The sequence below is a fragment of the Oncorhynchus clarkii genome, chromosome 21 (assembly GCF_045791955.1).
Source record: "Oncorhynchus clarkii lewisi isolate Uvic-CL-2024 chromosome 21, UVic_Ocla_1.0, whole genome shotgun sequence".
NCBI classification, from domain to species: domain Eukaryota; kingdom Metazoa; phylum Chordata; class Actinopteri; order Salmoniformes; family Salmonidae; genus Oncorhynchus; species Oncorhynchus clarkii.
In genome coordinates this window covers 23,813,078-23,832,423 of record NC_092167.1, presented here as the reverse complement: position 1 = coordinate 23,832,423, position 19,346 = coordinate 23,813,078, and the positions used below count along the sequence as shown (strand labels likewise).

The 19,346-nt window shown below is 40.2% G+C and overlaps 1 protein-coding gene across 4 annotated transcripts in view; it reads left to right on the top strand.

The window, feature by feature from the left end:
- Positions 1 to 334: 334 nt before the first annotated feature.
- LOC139378777 (lysine-specific demethylase 5A-like) overlaps positions 335 to 19,346 on the top strand; it is a 78,696-nt gene continuing 59,684 nt past the window's right edge. For 2 of the 4 annotated variants that reach the window (XM_071121270.1, XM_071121269.1), the window contains exons 1-5: positions 1,330 to 1,771; positions 2,920 to 2,997; positions 6,415 to 6,537; positions 6,781 to 6,951; positions 17,829 to 18,011. In XM_071121270.1, coding sequence (XP_070977371.1) covers positions 1,541 to 1,771; positions 2,920 to 2,997; positions 6,415 to 6,537; positions 6,781 to 6,951; positions 17,829 to 18,011 — 786 coding nt within the window. In that variant the 5' untranslated portion in view covers positions 1,330 to 1,540. Of the gene's footprint in view, positions 1,772 to 2,919; positions 2,998 to 6,414; positions 6,538 to 6,780; positions 6,952 to 17,828; positions 18,012 to 19,346 lie in introns of all 4 variants that reach the window. The other 2 variants (XM_071121271.1, XM_071121272.1) reach the window with 2 other exon arrangements.

The window sequence follows — 19,346 nt, the reverse complement described above, 5'->3', positions numbered from 1 at the left end:
GAAAAATGTTTCGAGCAGGATAAATTGTTTTGAACAGTCATCCTACTCGGAATTACAAGTCGGAAAACTCTGGAATCATCCTACACTTCTCCGATTTGAATATCACTGACGTCACGATTGACCTCGTTTTTTCCGGAATCCAAGTTGTCATGAAAGCGCCACTGGAGACGATGGGTTTTTCCCCCACTTGGTTATGAACGTAGTTGTTCCTTACAAAACTACAACCACTTTACCATAAATGCTGATGTACATATCTGGAGGCATGTTATTTTGTATAGAGGGAAATAGTAAGTAAAACCATGGTTCTAGTTTTCTTGAAGCGGATGTGGAGGCGGAAGTGGAGTATTGGTATATTATTGTTACATGGTAGTGATATGGTCGTTGCTAGTAAAAGAAAGCTGGGAGATATATCAATATTTATATATATATATACAAACACAATATTTGAAAGTTCATAGCGTCGAGCAACATATGCATCTACTGAACAATTTTATACGAAATTTTTATCCTGAAAAATGTATATTCCAGAACTGTGCGAGCACACTAAAGAAAGACACCATACGAAGTTATTCGCCAGCAACTAGCAAGCAGTCACAGCACAGTGTGGCTAGGCTAACTTAGCTAGCTAGAAAGTATCGTCGTTTTTAATGACAACAGCAGCTAGAAAAGTACTCGGGTGACACGAAGCAAAAGAACCGTGTGCATGAGAATGGTTTAAATTAGCTCGTCGTCTGGTTTATTGTGGAGCAAATAACGTATGCTGCATCGGGAATGTCGACCCTTCACCTCCACGGAACCCCACCGCCTGTTGTATAGCGACGAACTAACTAACGTTCTCCTTCAATTGAATGGACGTGGTTTGATCAACAATGTGCGCTAATTGCTAAGCTAACTGCTTAGGGTTCGATGTTGATGGTCACGAGCTACTCTTCGGATGAAGAGGGTCGCACTCATTTAGCCTGAGACAACTGAAGAACGTCATATTTAGATTGGATGACCACTAAGGCGCAACTTTTAATTGATAAAACTGCGAAATCTGGATGAAATAATGCCTTTTCCTGGCACATGAAGATGTCACAACCAATGGATATTCAAAAGTGAAATCGCACATGATGGGAAATGTTTATTGGGTTAATATGGAGCTTAGAATAGTTATACATTACATTTTTGGGGGCCGTTTTTATTTTGTTGCGGGATCATATGTCCACATTTTAAAGGGGAGTGATGTCCTGCGCCCTAGGTAGTTCTCTGGCTTTCAGTTAACGTTGCTGTACTGGAGTGGTGGGGTGGACGCCGCCCGGCTTGGCCCAGCAATTTCCTAAAATTGGAATAGGACTGGAAATGTATTTTTGATCTTTTACAGTTTTGTATTTGAGACGTCAACTCAACAATATTGTCATGTCGCCCAGCTGTTGGCATATCAAGAAATTGTCTTCATTGAAAATATTTTTCTTGAGACTTAAACAATCATGAACATGAAGGAGAAGTTCCGGAAGCAACAATATGTGTGCTAATTGAAAGATAACCTAATCATGGACTGATGTCACTCACAGATGTCAACACAATAGATTTTAAACACAAGTACTATTGGCTTTTTAAAGAAAATATAATTTGTGATTTCATCATGTCTGATTTTGCTGAATTCGTACCCCCTCCCGAGTGCCCAGTTTTTGAGCCGAGTTGGGAAGATTTTACGGATCCACTAGGATTTATAAACAAGATTCGACCTATTGCAGAGAGAACTGGCATCTGCAAAATTCGACCGCCAGAGGTAACCTCACTGTTTATGCTTTTGGAATATAACACATTGCTTCCATTTTAAGATTTACGCCTGCATTGTTTTGTGCCCTTGTTGTCATCTATTTATGGTATTTTCGGCCTAGCCCACGCACATTTTTTGTCGAGTAACGATATTTCTCGTTAAATTTTTCATGTGTGGAGGTAAAATTTATTGTCTGTTTCTCAGTTTATTTGAACAATGATTTTGGATGTTTATATTTAGCCAAACAGTTAAAGTAAAGTCGTCATTTAAAACAGCGGCCTCAATTCCAGACTCCCGTCTGATTCTTTTTTGTGTGTGTGTGTGTCTTCTGGACAGATCGCAACTGTTACATTCTGGATATCAAGTAACGTCCCACGAATTAGATGTCTAGATATTTTTTTAAACTATTAACAATTTGATATACCAATTCCTAGTTGCTTTTCATTTGATGGCCTAGATTTCCAAGTCTTTGCTACATCATATGACTACAATATGAGCAATATCCATGTATGCAGCTGAAGAGTTTTATATATTTATTGATTTATTTTCATGGTTTGGGATAGGCCTACAGTGGCAGGAAGTTAAATTAGTACCCAAATGCTCAACTTTTCATGTTTTTTATTGTTTGGCCTTGTGCAAATCAAATGTATGTCTAATATTGGCCTTATTCTCTTTTATTCCCATTTCCCACATTTGGGTGATTAGGCTAACCCTCTTAATTTGGTCAATTTTGCACCCACGCTTAAACTTGACAGTTGCTTCTGGGAGGTTTTCTTTTATTGCACTGTGCTCCAGTATTATTTGTCATTTAGGGATAAGTCTGTGCCCATTTTAAAGCACTTAGACTACAGGGACTTAAATTATTATTTGTGTCATATCCAGTATTCATTCTGGTATTGTTGGGTGGATTTTAACATTTTAGATTTTCATTTTATTTTTTACATCCAATTTCCTGGGCTGACGCTTTCCAAATCTGTATCCACACATCCTTATATTATTTATAATTTGAAAAGGGGATTTGAATAGTATTATGTAATGTTTATTTTGAAAAGTTTTTTCTATTTTTGTTGTTGCTTTTACTTCCACATTACTTAGTCATATGAAAATCTGAACCAAAGTTGTTCATTTGGTTTCCATTGTTCTCTTTTGTCTTTTAGGACTGGACACCTCCTTTTGCCTGCGACGTACGCAACTTCCGCTTTACTCCTAGAGTCCAGAGACTCAATGAATTGGAGGTAAGTATACTGCACCTAGTTACAACACTGTGAAAGCTATATTGGAAATGCAGTTAGGTACCATGTATGTAGTCGTTATAAGGTATAGGCCTAAATAGGCTGTCATTGTAAATAAGAATTTGTTCTTAACTGACTTGCCTAGATAAATAAAAATAGTTATTGCCTAAGTAAGTAGTCAGTAAGTAGTCAAATAAGCTAGTTATTCAAATGAGTTTGTCAGTCATTCACTGATGTATGTTATTTTGTATGTATGTTATTATATGTTATGTTTTGGTAGTCTGAATAAACATGTTTTTTTTGTGAGGTAACCTATACGTTGGTGTGGCTTGACAGTGCAGACCTTATGTGCATTGACTGCAGCTGCCACCTTTTTGGGGCAGCACTCTTGAATACAATGACTGAGTTAACAGCACTGGCTTGAATGGGTGGTAGGCCTAGGTCTACTTTAGGATGGGTTTTTAGGGTCAGGAAAGTTGTAGCTTAGCCTACATTAAGAGTTTAACTTCTCTGGGATATGTGGGACGTCCCATGTCGCCAACAGCCAGTGAAATTGCAGGTCACCAAATTCAAAACAACAGAAATCCCGTAATTAAAGTTCCTCAAACATACAAGTATTATACACAATTTTAAAGATAAACTTCTTGTAAATCCAGCCACAATGTCCGATTTCAAATAGGCTTTACGGCAAAAGCACATCAAACGATTATGTTAGGTCAGCACCTAGTCACAGAAAACCATACAGCCATTTTCCAGCCAAGGAGAGGGCTCACAAAAGTCAGAAATAGCGATTAAATTAATCACTAACCTTTGATCTTCATCAGATGGCACTCACAGGACTTCATGTTACACAATAAATGTGTGTTTTGTTCGATAAAGTTAATCTTTGTCCAAAAACTTAATTTGAAATTGGTGTGTTAAGTTCAGAAATGCATTGTCTCAAACAAACATCCAGTGACAGTGCAGAGAGCCACATCCAATGACTGAAATACTCATAATAAACATTGATAAAAGATACAAGTGTTATGCATGGAATTATAGATGAACCTTTCCTTAATGCAACCACTGTGTCAGATTTCAAAAAGGCTTTACGGCGAAAGCACATCTTGCAATTATGTTAGGTTAGCATTTAACCACAGAAAAACATAGACATTTTCCAAAGAAGGAGAGGTGTCAGTCAGAAATAGTGTTAGAAATATTCACTTACCTTTTTTTTTTATCTTCATCTGGTGGCACTCCCAGGAATCCCAGTTCCACAATAAATGTTTGTTTTGTTTGATAAAGTCCATAATTTATGTCCAAATACCTCCTTTTTGTTCGCGCGTTTAGCCCAGTAATCCAAATGCTCAATGCGCGATCGCTTAGTTCTGCCAAAAAGTAAAAAAAAGTTATATTACAGTTTGAAGAAAGATGTCAAACGATGTATAGAACTAATCTTTAGGATGTTTTTATCATAAATCTTCAATAATGTATCAACTGGACAATTCCTTTGTCTTTAGAAATGAAAAGGAACTTCTCACGGCCGCGCGCATGATTTGGCTCATGGCATTCTGCCAGGCATCTGACTGAAACAGCTCTCACTCTCCTTCACAGTAGAAGCCTGAACCAAGGTTCTAAAAACTGTTGACATCTAGTGGAAGCCTTGGGAAGTGCAATATGACCCCATAGACACTGTATATTCGATAGGCAATCACTTCAAAAACGACAACTCCGATTTCCCATTTCCTGGTTGGATTTTTTCTCAGGTTTTTGCCTGCCATATGAGTTCTGTTATACTCAGACATCATTCAAACAGTTTTAGAAACTTCAGAGTGTTTTATATCCAAATCTACTATGCTAGCTTTTGGGCCTGTGTAGCAGTCAGTTTACTCTGGGCACCTTTTTATCCAAGCTACTCAATACTGCCCCCCAGTCCCAAATAAGTGTTTTTTGTAGGCTGTCTTTACTTTGATTTCTCCAAGGCTACAGCACCATAAGGCACCTCTTTATATTCCTGTTTAGAGTTAAGATGCCAGATTTCACTTGGAATTCACTTGGAATTTCATGTGTTTGTACTAGAGGTCGACCGATTATGATTTTTCAACGCCGATAACGATTATTGGAGGATCAAAAAGGCCGATACCGATTAATCGGCCGATTTTAAAAATTTAATAAAAAATAATAATATATGTATTTGTAATAATGACAATTACAACAATACTGAATTAACACTTTAACTTAATATAATACATCAATAAATCAATTTAGCCTCAAGTAGATAATGAAACATGTTCAATTTGGTTTAAATAATGCAAAAACAAAGTGTTGGAGAAGAAAGTAAAAGTGCAATATGTGCTATGTAAGAAAGCTAACGTTTCAGTTCCTTGCTCAGAACATGAGATCATATGAAAGCTGGTGGTTCCTTTTAACATGAGTCTTCAATATTCCCAGGTAAGAAGTTTTAGGTTGTAGTTATAATAGGACTATTTCCCTCTATACCATTTGTATTTCATTAACCTTTGACTATTGGATGTTCTTATAGGCACTTTAGTATTGCCAGTGTAACACTATAGCTTCCGTCCCTCTCCTCGCTCCTCCCTGGGCTCGAACCAGCAATACAACGACAACAGCCACCACATCGAAGCGTCCCATGCAGAGCAAGGGAAACCACCACCCCAAGGCTCAGAGCGAGTGAAGTTTGAAATGCTATTAGCGCGTGCTAACTAGCCAGCCATTTCACTTCGGTTACACCAGCCTCATCTCGGGAGTTGATAGGTTTGAATTCATAAACAGCGCAATGCTTGACGCACAACGAAGAGTTGCTGGCAAAACGCACGGAAGTGCTGTTTGAATGAATGTTTACGCGCCTGCTTCTGCCTACCACCGCTCAGTCAGATACTTAGATACTTGTATGCTTATATGCTCAGTCAGATTATATGCAACACAGGACATGCTAGATAATATCTAGTAATATCATCAACCATGTGTAGTTAACTAGTGATTATGATTGATTGTTTTTTATAAGATAAGTTTAATGCTAGCTAGCAACTTACCTTGGCTTATTGCATTTGCGTAACAGGCAATCTCCTTGTGGAGTGCAACAAGAGAGAGGCAGGTCGTTATTGCGAAGGACTAGTTAACTGTAAGGCTGCAAAAGATTGGATCCCCCCCCGACCTGACAAGGTGAAAATCTGTCGTTCTGCCCCTGAACAAGGCAGTTAACCCACCGTTCCTAGGCCGTCATTGAAAATAAGAATGTGTTCTTAACTGACTTGCCTAGTTAAATAAAGATTAAATAAAGGTGTAAAAAAATAAATAAAATCGGCGCCCCAAAATACAGATTTCCGATTGTTATGAAATCGGCCCTAATTAATCGGCCATTCCAATTAATCGGTCGACCTCTACTTTGTACCGTTCCCTCACCTCTCCCATTGCTTTCAGGCCCTCACTCGGGTCAAGCTCAACTTCCTGGATCAGATTGCCAAGTTCTGGGAACTGCAGGGGTCCAGGCTGCGCTTCCCTCATGTGGAGAGGAAGATCCTCGATCTGTACCAGCTCAGCAAGGTAAGACCGGAGTCGGACCATTCACCTGAACGTATACTGTTTTTAGAAACATGTGGTGTGTTTGTAAGCATGCTGTGATTTATTTATATCTTAGGAGTAAGTAGAGTTTGTTTTGGATTTTGTTTTAGGACAGCAGAGGTGCTAAGTGCTGGTGTACATTTGAATTTCTCCTTACTATTCTGAAAAATGCTTTTTGTGTGTGAGTCAACTATAACCATCTTACTAAAACACATTGTATTTCAGATTGTCTCCTCCGAGGGAGGCTTTGAGACCGTGTGTAAGGAGAAGAGATGGTCCAAGGTGGGCAGCAGGATGGGTTTCCCCCCAGGGAAGGGTATGGGCTCTCTGCTGCGGTCCCACTTCGAGAGGATCCTCTACCCCTATGAGCTCTTCCAGTCTGGAGCCACGCTCACTGTAAGTGCTATTGGTCGACACATGCACACAAGAACATGTAGGCTCTGGAGTGTGTGAAATGTTTTTGTGATGTCAATAGTGGTAGTAAATTGCATCAGCCCTCTATTGGCAAATGTTAGGTGTGGATCAGCATAGGTTTGTGCTATGTATTCACACTTCTACATTCTTACAACTCATGTCAATACCCTGTCATGTAGTTATTTCCTTTTGTACTTTGCCATGCTACATTCACATTCGTAACAGTGTTCTGTACAGAGGAGGCTGGTGGGAAGAGCTATAGGAGGACGGGCTCATTGTAACGGCTAGGACATAATCAATCCAGCCATTACAATAAGCCCATCCTCCTATAGCTCCTCTCACCAGCCTCTTCTGGTTCTGTATCACAACATGTAAGGGATAATTAACGAGGGGCTATGCGTTCTATGGAAAATAATGAACTATGTGGAAGGTGTGTTCCACAACGTGCTAGTGGAATGGAACTAACCTTCCACCGAGTTGCATTATTTTCCAGAGAAAGCATAGAGCCCCGAGTTGATTATCCCTTTCATACCATGGTTATAATTTAACACCTTTACTGCTTTAATAGCCAGCAAGTTTACTAGATAGCTACAGTAGTTGCCTTGGTAACCAAACATACTTGCTAGTTTAGCTAACCAAGCCATCTGTCCTAGCTTGCTATTATGAAAATATGTTTTTAGTTAGAATTTTGCTTTCAAAAGCAGCTCAAACACAGAACATGTAAGAATGAACTATAGCCATTGAATGCTACTGTGCAGATATACCGTGCGTTATAGGGAATTATACAAAGGGTGGGTCTAATGCTGATTGGTTAAATGCTCACTCCAGCCGGTGTCTATTCCACAAGTTACCACCGGCTAAATCTATGATATTAAAATGCCTATTTACTCTGTTCTGTCTGACTGCGCAATCCACTGTCATCAGCCCAGCCAGGCAAATTATAAACTTGATCTCCACTATAAAAAGCATCTAGACATCCTCATTTCTTTTAGACTAACATTTAGTTTTCAACCTCTGAGATTAGCATAAACCTTTCTGTCTGTCTCTGACATTTGCAACATGGTTTCAATATTCAAATTTGATCTCCAGCTGTCCATAGTAATGAACGGTTAGAAGTCAGGACGAGACGGACAGGCAGGCAGCATTTCTGTCAGTCTACAATCTTGAATCGGCTGGCATAAATTTTGTGGATATATACAAAGAAATGTCAATAGGTAAAACGAAGTGCCGCTAGTTTGCAGTCTTCACAGTGTAAGAATATTCAAAGATAAATACACAACGCAGAGGACGAAATGACGACTATGTTTAACACATTACCCATAGGCCTATTGTAGTTGTGGGAGAAATTTCAGAACAGGACTCAAAGCTACATGTGGCAAGTTCTCATTGGTCCGAATTGTTTATACATTGAGCCTGAAACGAGATATTTGACTATTGGCCCAATTTTACTGCAAGGATTTATAATTGGTCAACCACAGGCTAGGTTTGGGTTATAAACTACATCCTGTCTCTTTGTTCAGTGGAGAAAACACTGAGGACAGGGAAGAATGAACATCTACCATCTACTTTCCAGTATAACAACTATGATTTGTTCTCTTTGAATAAATATATTTTTCTCCCCCTGATTTTCTTTGGGGTCTGTTTTTGAAGAATAACACCAACTGCTAACAACAGCTTCAGTGTTTGAAGTGATTGTGTTAGCTATGTTTTTGGCTAGCTCCTCAAGTGTCCTGACGGGAAAGCGATTTTTTTTGCCTCGCAGAATCGCGCCTCATTAGCTCATTGTTATGGATGTATCCAAATAAATGTCACTAGAAAACAGCTTATGCAAATGCAGCTACTGTTGTTTTTGACGTGACTGTAAGTTAGCTGTGTTGGTTAGCCACTAAACAAGGGAAAAGAACGTTGCCACCCAGTATGGTGTCGTGATGTGACTATCTTTAATTAATGTGATGACTGTTATTTTATAAAACCAAGTAACTATGTTGAATTATTACGTGTTTAAATTAATCATGTAACAATTAACTCATTAGCAATCTTCGGGCCCCATAGAAAGTTTGTTTAACTTCTCTAGGATATGGGGCAGCATTCTGAATTTGATGAAAAGCATGCCCAAATTCAACTACCTGCTACTCATCCCCAGAAGATAAGATATGCATTTTGGATTTGGATAGAGAACACTCTGAAGTTTCTAAAACTGTTTGAATCATGTCTGTGACTATAACATAACCCAGAGGACAAACCATTCAGATGTTTTTTTTGAGGTCACACTCTTTTCAATGGGCTTTCATTGGGAATCCAGATTTCTAAGGGACCTTCTTGCAGTTCCTACCGCTTCCACTGGATGTCAACAGTCTTTAGAAATTGGTTGAGGTTATTCCTTTGTGTAATGAAGAAGTACGGCCATCTTGAACGAGGGTCACTTGAAGTGTACTGTTAGATAGAGGCGCATGACCAGAAAGCTAGCTACAGTTTGTTTTCCTCCTGTATTGAACACAGATCATCCCGTCTTCAATTGTATTGATTATTTAAGTAAAAAAATACCTAAAGTTGTATTACAAAAGTAGTTTGAAATGTTTTGGCAAAGATTACAGGTAACTTTTGAGATATTTTGTAGTCACGTTGCGGAAGTTGGAACCAGTGTTTTTCTGGATCAAACGCGCCAAATAAATTGACGTTTTGGACATATATCGATGGAATTAATCGAACAAAAGGACCATTTGTGATGTTTATGGGACATATTGGAGTGCCAACAAAAGAAGCTTGTCAAAGGTAAGGCATGAATTATATTTTTATTTCTGTGTTTTGTGTCGCGGCTGCAGGGTTGAAATATGGTTTCTCTTTGTTTACTATGGTGCTATCCTCAGATAATAGCATAATTCGCGTTCGCCGAAAAGCCTTTTTGAAATCTCACATGTTGGCTGGATTCACAACAAGAGTAGCTTTAATTTGGTATCTTGGAAGTGTGATTTCATGAAAGTTTGATTTTTATAGTAATTTATTTGAATTTGGCGCTCTGCATTTTCACTGGCTTTTGGCCAGGGGGGACACTACCGTCCCACATATCCCAGAGATGTTAATGAGTTAACGTTTCTCGAATGAATCAAGAATATATCAGAATATATCATTATCCTACCAGTCATCCATTAATTATTATTACCTCATCAGTCTCATTCTGAATGTTGCTGACTTCAAATCTGCACGAACCCTAGTCTAAATGTGATTCAGCGATACATAATTAGTTATTTATTAAGACAATTTAACTAAATCACACAGAATTACATTAACACACACATGATGGATGATATGTTGATTACTCACATAATGCAATGAAAAGTCCCTAGTGGACTAACTCGATATGACAGCTTGTTACACAATGAAAGGGGTGGGGAAAGAAAGAGCGGGAGAGACAACATACATGTTGAAAATGCGCTCTTTGTAAATATGGATATTTAGCACCCTAACAACCACTCATTCTAAAATAATTACAATATATGTCCTTGTCTCTCTGTTGAAATTGCCCTGTTCATCTATTGGGAGTCGTTCGACAGAAGTCTCTGGTTTGTCCACCAGAGGTCACAATGTCCTTTGTAGTAGTAGGCTTTCTTTGGTCTGGAAGTGTTTGTTAGAATGGAAACATCAAAGGTACACAATGTTTGTCTGCTGAGATCTTCCTTGTATCTTTGGTCAAAGTTCTCGACCTCTTTACATTATCCAGCTGCAGACTGAGAATGTTTGGTATAGTCTTCATCTTTCTTCACGTGTCGAGTTTCAGAGGGTCTGACCATTTTCTGGTCTGGTAGATTCTAACCATCCGTCCGGCTCAACGTCCGGCTCAACACCGTCTGCCTGCTTGGTTTATATTTATATTGCAACCATTTCAATGTGTAGCCACCACTCCACATTTTTCTGGTCTCAATGGTTGATGATTCAGGGACCACTTTCCACACCGACAGCAACCCGGCATGTTTTGGTCTATTATGTTAATTCTTTAGGAGTCCTTTATAAGCACTCTGGCAAAAGGGGTGTTCCATCCTTTTGCCGTAATGTCTGTACTCACGTGGGCATGTTTACTGACTGGGAGAAATTTATATCAAAAACAATTCTCATTTAGAAAGCTGAAATCACATTTCGTCTTCTCACAAATTGTTTCATATTTAATCATACAAGTTATACAACATTTAGATTTAACTCTGAAAACAATGTGGAACCTCCTTAAAGTTACAATGTTTCCGTTATAACTTCTTTAATGATGTCACAAAACAAATTATCTAACGTGGCTGTTTTTTTTTTTACCTTTCTAGGGTAGGTGGGATGCTACCTGGCCAACATCCAGTGAAAATGCAGAGCGCGAAATTCAAAAATACTAAATTCAAATATTTAACATTCTTGGAAATAATAAAGCTTAACCTGTTAATCCAGCCGCCGTGTCAGATTTCAAAAAGGCTTTACGGCGATAGCAAAACCATGCGATTGTCTGAGGACAACGCCCCGCATACAAACACACGAAAATCATATTTCAACCAGGCAGGTGCGACACAAAAGTCAGAAATAGAGATATAAAAAATGCCTTACCTTTTGATGATCTTCTTCTGTTGGCACTCCAAAAGGTCCCAGTTACATCACAAATGGTCATTTTGTTCGATAATGTCCTTCTTTATATCCATAACTCATTTTAGCTGGCGCACTTAAGTCAATAATCCACCCAGTTTCCCTCCATCAAAATGAATCCCAAACGTTACTAATAAACTTTTCCAAACAAATCAAACAACGTTTATAAGCAAACCTTAGGTATCCTAATACGCAAATAAACTATAACATTTAAGACGGAGAATCGTTGTTGTCTTTACCGGAGAAAAATACCAAGAACGCGCTTTCTTCCACGAGCTTGGAAACACTACAGCCAAAATGAAGCCACCTAGAAAAACTAACATTTCTGGGTAATTTTTCCAAAAACCAGCCTGAAAATCTTTCTAAAGACTGACATCTAGTGGAAGCCCTAGGAACTGCAATCTGAGAGGACTTGTCCTTAAAATTAAAGTAATAGCCATTGAAAAAAGTGCTAAGCCTAACATTTTTTGGGGGATGGTTTGTCCTCGGGGTTTCGCCTGCCATATCAATTCTGTTATACTCACGACATAAGTTAGACGTTAGTGTTTTCTATCCAAATCTACAAATTATATGCATATCCTAGCTTCTGGGCCTGAGTAACAGGCAGTTTACTTTGGGCACGCTTTTCATCCCTATGTCAAAATACCCAGAGAGGTTAATTGTCCAACCAGAGGGAGGGGGGGAGAAATAACTCTGGACCACCGTTACTCCACACACAGAGATGCGTACAAAGCTCTCAATTTGGCAAATCTGACCATAACTCTATCCTCCTGCTTACAAGCAAAAACTAAAGCAGGAAGTACGAGTGACTCGGTCAATAAAAAAAGAGGTCAGAGGAAGCAAATGCTAAGCTACAGGACTGTTTTGCTAGCACAGACTGGAATATGTTCCAGGATTCTTCCGATGGAATTGAGGAGTACACCACATCAGTCACTGGCTTTATCAATAAGTGCATTGAGGACATCGTCCTCACAGTGACTGTACGTACCCCAACCAGAAGCCATGGATTACAGGCAGGGGGGGGGGGGCTCAGGGGTTTGTGCTCAGTCCCCTCCTGTACTCGCTGTTCTCTCATGACTGCATGGCCAGGCAAGACTCCAACACCATTAAGTTTTCCGATGACACAACAGTGGTAGGCCTGATCACCAACAAACGACAACACCTTATGGTGCCAGGACAGCAACCTCTCCCTCAACATGATAAAGGACATGATTGTGGACTACAGGAAAAGGAGGACCGAGCAGCTTTAAATTCCTTAGCGTCCACATCACCAACAAACTAACATGGTCCAAGCACACCATGACAGTTGTGAAGAGGGCACGACAAAACCTATTTCCCCTCAGGAGACTGAAAAGATTTGGCATGGGTCTTCACATCCTCAAAAGGTACTACAGCTGCATCATCGAGAGCATCCTGACGGGTTGCATCACTGCGTGGTATGGCAACTGCTTGGCCTCTGACCGCAAGGCACTACAGAGGGTGGTGCGAACGGCCCAGTACATCACTGGGGCCAAGCATCCTGCCAGCCAGGACCTAATATACCCCATTCGGCGCATGTGACAAATACAATTTGATTTGAAATGTTACTACTCCCTGCTCTATTCAACCATTCTCCAAAAATCTATAAACCAACACCTTACATCTGCCACAGTAACACCTACCATACACCCACGTTGTTTTGAACTGGGTAAGTAGTAGATGTTATGGACCGATTTATGATTTTTCAACGCCGATACCGATTTTATTGGAGGACCAAAAAAAGCCGATAGCGATTAATCGGCCGATTTAAAAAAAAATAAAATAAAAAAAAAAAAAAAAATAAAAAAATAAAAAAATAAAAAAAAAATATAAAAAAATATATTTTTAATTTATTTGTAATAAGGACAATTGCAACAATACTGAATGAACACTTATTTTAACTTCATATAATACATCTATAAAATCAATTTAGCCTCAAATAAATAATGAAACATGTTCAATTTGGTTTAAATAATGCAAAAACAAAGTGTTGGAGAAGTAAAAGTGCAATATGTGCCATGTAAAAAAGCTAACGTTTGAGTTCCTTGCTCAGAACATGAGAACATATGAAAGTTGGTGGTTTTAACATGAGACTTCAATATTCCAAGGTAAGAGGTTTTAGATTGTAGTTAATATAGTATTTATAGGACTATTTCTCTCTCTACCATTTGTATTTCATATACCTTTTGACTATTGGATGTTCTTATAGGCACTAGTATTGCCAGTGTAACAGTATAGCCTCCGTCCCTCTCCTTGCCCTTACCTGGGCTCGAACCAGGAACACATCGACAACAGCCACACTCGAAGCAGCGCCCTTGCAGAGCAAGGGGAATAACTACTCCAAATCTAAAAGCGAGTGACGTTTGAAACGCTATTAGCGCGCACCCCGCTAACTAGCTAGCCATTAGGCTGATAGTCTTGAAGTCATAAACAGCTTGCGAAGAGCTGCTGGCAAAACTCAAGAAAGTGCTGTTTGAAGGAATGCTTACGAGCCTGCTACTGCCTACCATCGCTCAGTCAGACTGCTCTATCAAATATCAAATCATAGACTTAATTATAACATAACACACAAATACGAGCCTTAGGTCATTAATATGGTCGAATCCGGAAACTATCATATCGAAGAAAAAAAAGGTTTATTTCAGTGAAATACGGAACCGTTCTGGTATTTTATCTAACGGGTGGCATCCCTAAGTCTAAATATTCTTGTTACATTGCACAACCTTCAATGTTATGTCATAATTACATACAATTCTGGCAAATTTAGTTCGCAATGAGCCAGGTTTCCCAAACTGTTGCATATACCCTGACTCTGCGTGCAATGAACGCAAGAGGAAGTGACACAATTTCACCTGGTCAATATTGCCTGCTAACCTGGATTTCTTTTAGCTAAATATGCAGGTTAAAATATATACTTCTGTGTATTGATTTTAAGAAAGGCGTTGATGTTTATGGTTAGGAACAGTCGTCCAACGATTGTGCTTTTTTCCAGCGTTGCATCGATTATATGCAACGCAGGACACGCTAGATAAACTAGTAATATCATCAACCATGTGTAGTTAACTAGTGATTATGATTGATTTTATTTTTTTATAAGAAGTTTAATGCTAGCTAGCAACTTACCTTGGCTTCTACTGCATTCGCGTAACAGGCAGGCTCCTTGTGGAGTGCAACGAGAGGCAGGTGGTTATAGCGTTGGTCGAGTTAACTGTAAGGTTGCAAGATTGCATACCCCAAGCTGACAAGGTGAAAATCTGTCGTTCTGCCCCTGAACAAGGCAGTTAACCCACCATTCCTAGGCCGTCATTGAAAATAAGAATGGGTTCTCAAATCAAATTTATTTATATAGCTGATATCTCAAAGTGCTGTACAGAAACACAGCCTAAAACCCCAAACCGCAAGCAATGCAGGTTTAGAAGCACGGTGGCTAGGAAAAAACTCCCTAGAGAGGCAAAAACCTAGGAAGAAACCAAGAGAGGAACCAGGCTATGAGGGGTGGCCAGTCCTCTTCTGGCTGTGCCGGGTGGAGATTATAACAGAACATGGCCAAGATGTTCAAAAATGACCAGCATGGTCAAATAATAATAATAATCACAGTAGTTGTTGAGGGTGCAGCAAGTCAGCACCTTAGGAGTAAATGTCATTTGGCTTTTCATAGCCGATCATTAAGAGTATCTCTACCACTCTTGCTGTCTCTAGAGAGTTGAAAACAGCAGGTCTGGGACAGGTAGCACGTCCGGTGAACAGGTCAGGATTCCATAGCCGCAGGCAGAACAGTTGAAACTGGAGCAGCAGCACGGCCAGGTGGACTGGGGACAGCAAGGAGTCATCATGCCAGGTAGTCCTGAGGCATGGTTCTAGGGCTCAGGTCCTCCGAGAGAGAGGAAAAAAGAGAGAGAATTAGAGTATACTTAAATTCACACAGGACACCGGATAAGACAGGAGAAGTACTCCAGATATAACAAACTGACCCTAGCCCCCCGACACATAAACTACTGCAGCATAAATACTGGAGGCTGAGACAGGAGGGGTCAGGAGACACTGTGGCCCCATCCGATGATACCCCCGGACAGGGCCAAACAGGAAGGATATAACCCCACCCACTTTGCCAAAGCATAGCCCCCACACCACTAGAGGGATATCTTCAACCACCAACTTACCATCCTGAGACAAGGCTGAATATAGCCCACAAAGATCTCCGCCACAGCACAACCCAAGAAGGGCGCCAACCCAGACAGGAAGATCACCCATCATCAGTGACTCAACCCACTCAAGTGACACACCCCATTGGCTCAGCCCCTGTAATAGAGTTAGAGGCAGAGAAACCCAGTGGAAAGAGGGGAACCGGCCAGGCAGCGACAGCAATGGCAGTTCGTTGCTCCAGAGCCTTTCCGTTCACCTTCACACTCCTGGGCCAGACTACACTCAATCATATGACCCACAAGGTTGAGACCGAGTCTGCGTCTCTCACATGGGTAGGCAGACCATTCCATAAAAATGGAGATCTATAGGAGAAAGCCCTGCCTCCAGCTGTTTGCTTAGAAATTCTAGGGACAATTAGGAGGCCTGCGTCTTGTGACCGTAGCGTACGTGTAGGTATGTACGGCAGGTCCAAATCAGAGAGACCGGTAGGAGCACACACTAGCACGCTAGTGTAGGGAGGCTAGCACTGGAGTAATATGATAAAATTTTGGGGTTCTAGTCTGGATTCTAGCAGCCATATTTAGCACTGAAGGTTATTTAGTGCTTTATCCGGGTAGCCGGAAAGTAGAGCATTGCACTAGTCTAACCTAGAAGTAATAAAAGCATGGATACATTTTCCTGCATCATTTTTGGACAAAACGTTTCTGATTTTTGCAATGTTACGTAGATGGAAAAAAGCTGTCCTTGAAACAGTCTTGATATGTTTGTCAAAAGAGAGATCAGGGTCCAGAGTAACACCGAGGTCCTTCACAGTTTTATTTGAGACGACTGTACAACCATCAAGATTAATTGTCAGATTCAACAGAAGATCTCTTTGTTTCTTTGGATCCGAGTTTAAAAGTAGGAAGTTTGCAGCCATCCACTTCCTTATGTCTGAAACACAGGCTTCTAGCGAGGGCAATTTTGGGGCTTCACCATGCTTCATTGAAATGTACAGCTGTGTGTCATCCGCATAGCAGTGAAAGTTAGCATTATGTTTTCGAATGACATCCCCAAGAGGTAAAATATATAGTGAAAAGAATAGTGGTCCTAAAACGGAACCTTGAGGAACACCGAAATTTACAGTTGATTTGTCAGAGGACAAACCATCCACAGAGACTGATATAACTGATATCTTTCCGACAGATAAGATCTAATCCAGGCCATAACTTGTCCATGTAGACCAATTTGGGTTTCCAATCTCCAAAAGAATGTGGTGATTGATGGTATCAAAAGCAGCACTAAGGTCTAGGAGCACGAGGACAGATGCAGAGCCTCAGTCTGACTCCATTTAAAGGTAATTTACCACCTTCACAAGTGCAGTCTCAGTGCTATGATGGGGTCTAAAACCAGACTGAAGTTTTTCGTGTACATTGTTTCTCTTCAGGAAGGCAGTGAGTTGCTGCGCAACAGCCTTTTTTTAAATTTGAGAGGAATGGAAGATTCGATATAGGCCGATAGCTTTTTATATTTTCTGGGTCAAGGTTGGGCTTTTTCAATAGGCTTTTAGTTAGTTTGGTACACATCCGGTGGATAGAGAGCCGTTTATTATGTTCAACATAGGAGGGCCAAGCACAGGAAGCAGCTCTTTCAGTAGTTTATTTGGAATGGGGTCCAGAATGCAGCCTGAAGGTTTAGAGGCCATGATTATTTTCATCATTGTATCAAGAGATATAGTACTAAAACACTTGAGTGTCTCTCTTGATCCTAGGTGCAGAATCAGGACCACTGAGCTTTGAAGGAATACGCAAATTTAAAGAGGAGTCCGTAATTTGCTTTCTAATAATCATGATCTTTTCCTCAAAGAAATTCATGAATTTATTACTGCTGAAGTGAAAGCCATCCTCAACTGACTTGCCTTGTTTAATAAAGGTATAAACAAAAAACAATTGTCGCCCAAAAATACAGATTTCCAATTGTTTTGAAAATTTGAAATCGGCCCTAATTAATCGGCCATTCCGATTAATCGGTCGACCTTGAGTAAGTAGGCCTTCTCCTTCCTCTTGCTGATTTTTAACTCTGCTCCCTACCCTCTCTCTCCCCCTTAGGGTATCCACCATCTGTACGAGGAGGGAGATGACGAAGAGGTGCAGGACGAGGGCATGGGGGAAGAGGAAGACGAGGACGAAGAGGACCGAGAGAGGGACAGCCTGAGTGACGGGACTCAGAACAAGGACTGCATGCTCCCTGAGCGAAGCTCCCGCCGCCTGAAGTCCGAGGTCGGTGATGAGGTGATCACTGGAGACTGTTTTTATATTTTATTTGATCAGTTTTATTTTGATTTCACATGGTGATTTACAAAACATTATCTGCATTTTTACTCTTCTGTTTTTTGCCTAACTTGTTTGTGGACTTAATGCACTGGAAATGCAATTGATGGAGATAGGTTCTCATTAGCAAGAGGGCCTTTGCAGCCTGTTTGCTGGCTCTGGATGCATTAGCTACATTCTCAATAGACAGAGAGCCTTAGCCTTGTGTGTACTCTGTCCATAACATCAACAGATACCTCTCTTCTTGGCAAATCTGCTCATCACCCTGTGTCATGGGGTCACATGGTTACTGTAATGGCATTATATTTTCCTCTTATGTAATTCAGAACAGCCTATTTCTTATCACAAGTGCTTTAGAAAGTTAGGTTGGGGGTTTTAGTTTTATATGCTCCTAACTGAGATACTGTACCCAATATTGGTCTAATGTATGGATATGCCAGGGTTTCGGTTTGGAAAATGTGACGCCGGACATTTGACCAGCAGCATTTTAAAACGTCTTAGGGAGGATGGTGCCCTTTTTTTTTCTTTCAATTTTCGCCTAAAATGACACACCCAAATCTACCTGCCTGTAGCTTGGGCCCTGAAGCAAGGATATGCATATTTTTGTTTCATTTGAAAGGAAACACTGAAGTTTGTGGAAATGTGAATTGAATGTAGGAGAATAGATCTCGATGATAAATTAACATGCACCGCATCGATTATATGCAACGCAGGACAAGCTAGATAAACTAGTCATATCATCAACTATGTGTAGTTAACTATTATTGTTTTTTATAAGATACTTTTAATGGTTGCTAGCACCTTACCGTGGCTCCTTGCTGCAATCGCATAACAGGTAGTCAGCCTGCCACGCAGTCTCCTCTTGGAGTGCTATGTAATCGGCCATGATCAGTGTCCAAAAATGCCGATTACCGATTGTTATGAAAACTTGAAATCGGCCCTAATTAATCAGCCAGTCCGTAATCTGTACGCATGTGATGGATAAGATGCATAACGAATATACTGTACATGTGCCAATTTTAATTCCACAACAGTATGCCAATTAACCTATAGACCGACAAGCATTTTTTTTATTCTCCCGGACAATTGGCACCGGCAAATTTATCGGCTTTTACATTTTATTTTATCTGCCAGAAGCCTGCTAGTCCAGAGAACTTAGCAATTGTTTTGTGTATTTTGGCATAAAGACATCCAAATGACATGCAATACACAGCAACAAACATAAAGCCTACAGAGGTATCACCATGGATTCATTGATTATCCATGCCCAATATCACATTACTGTTGTTGGCTACC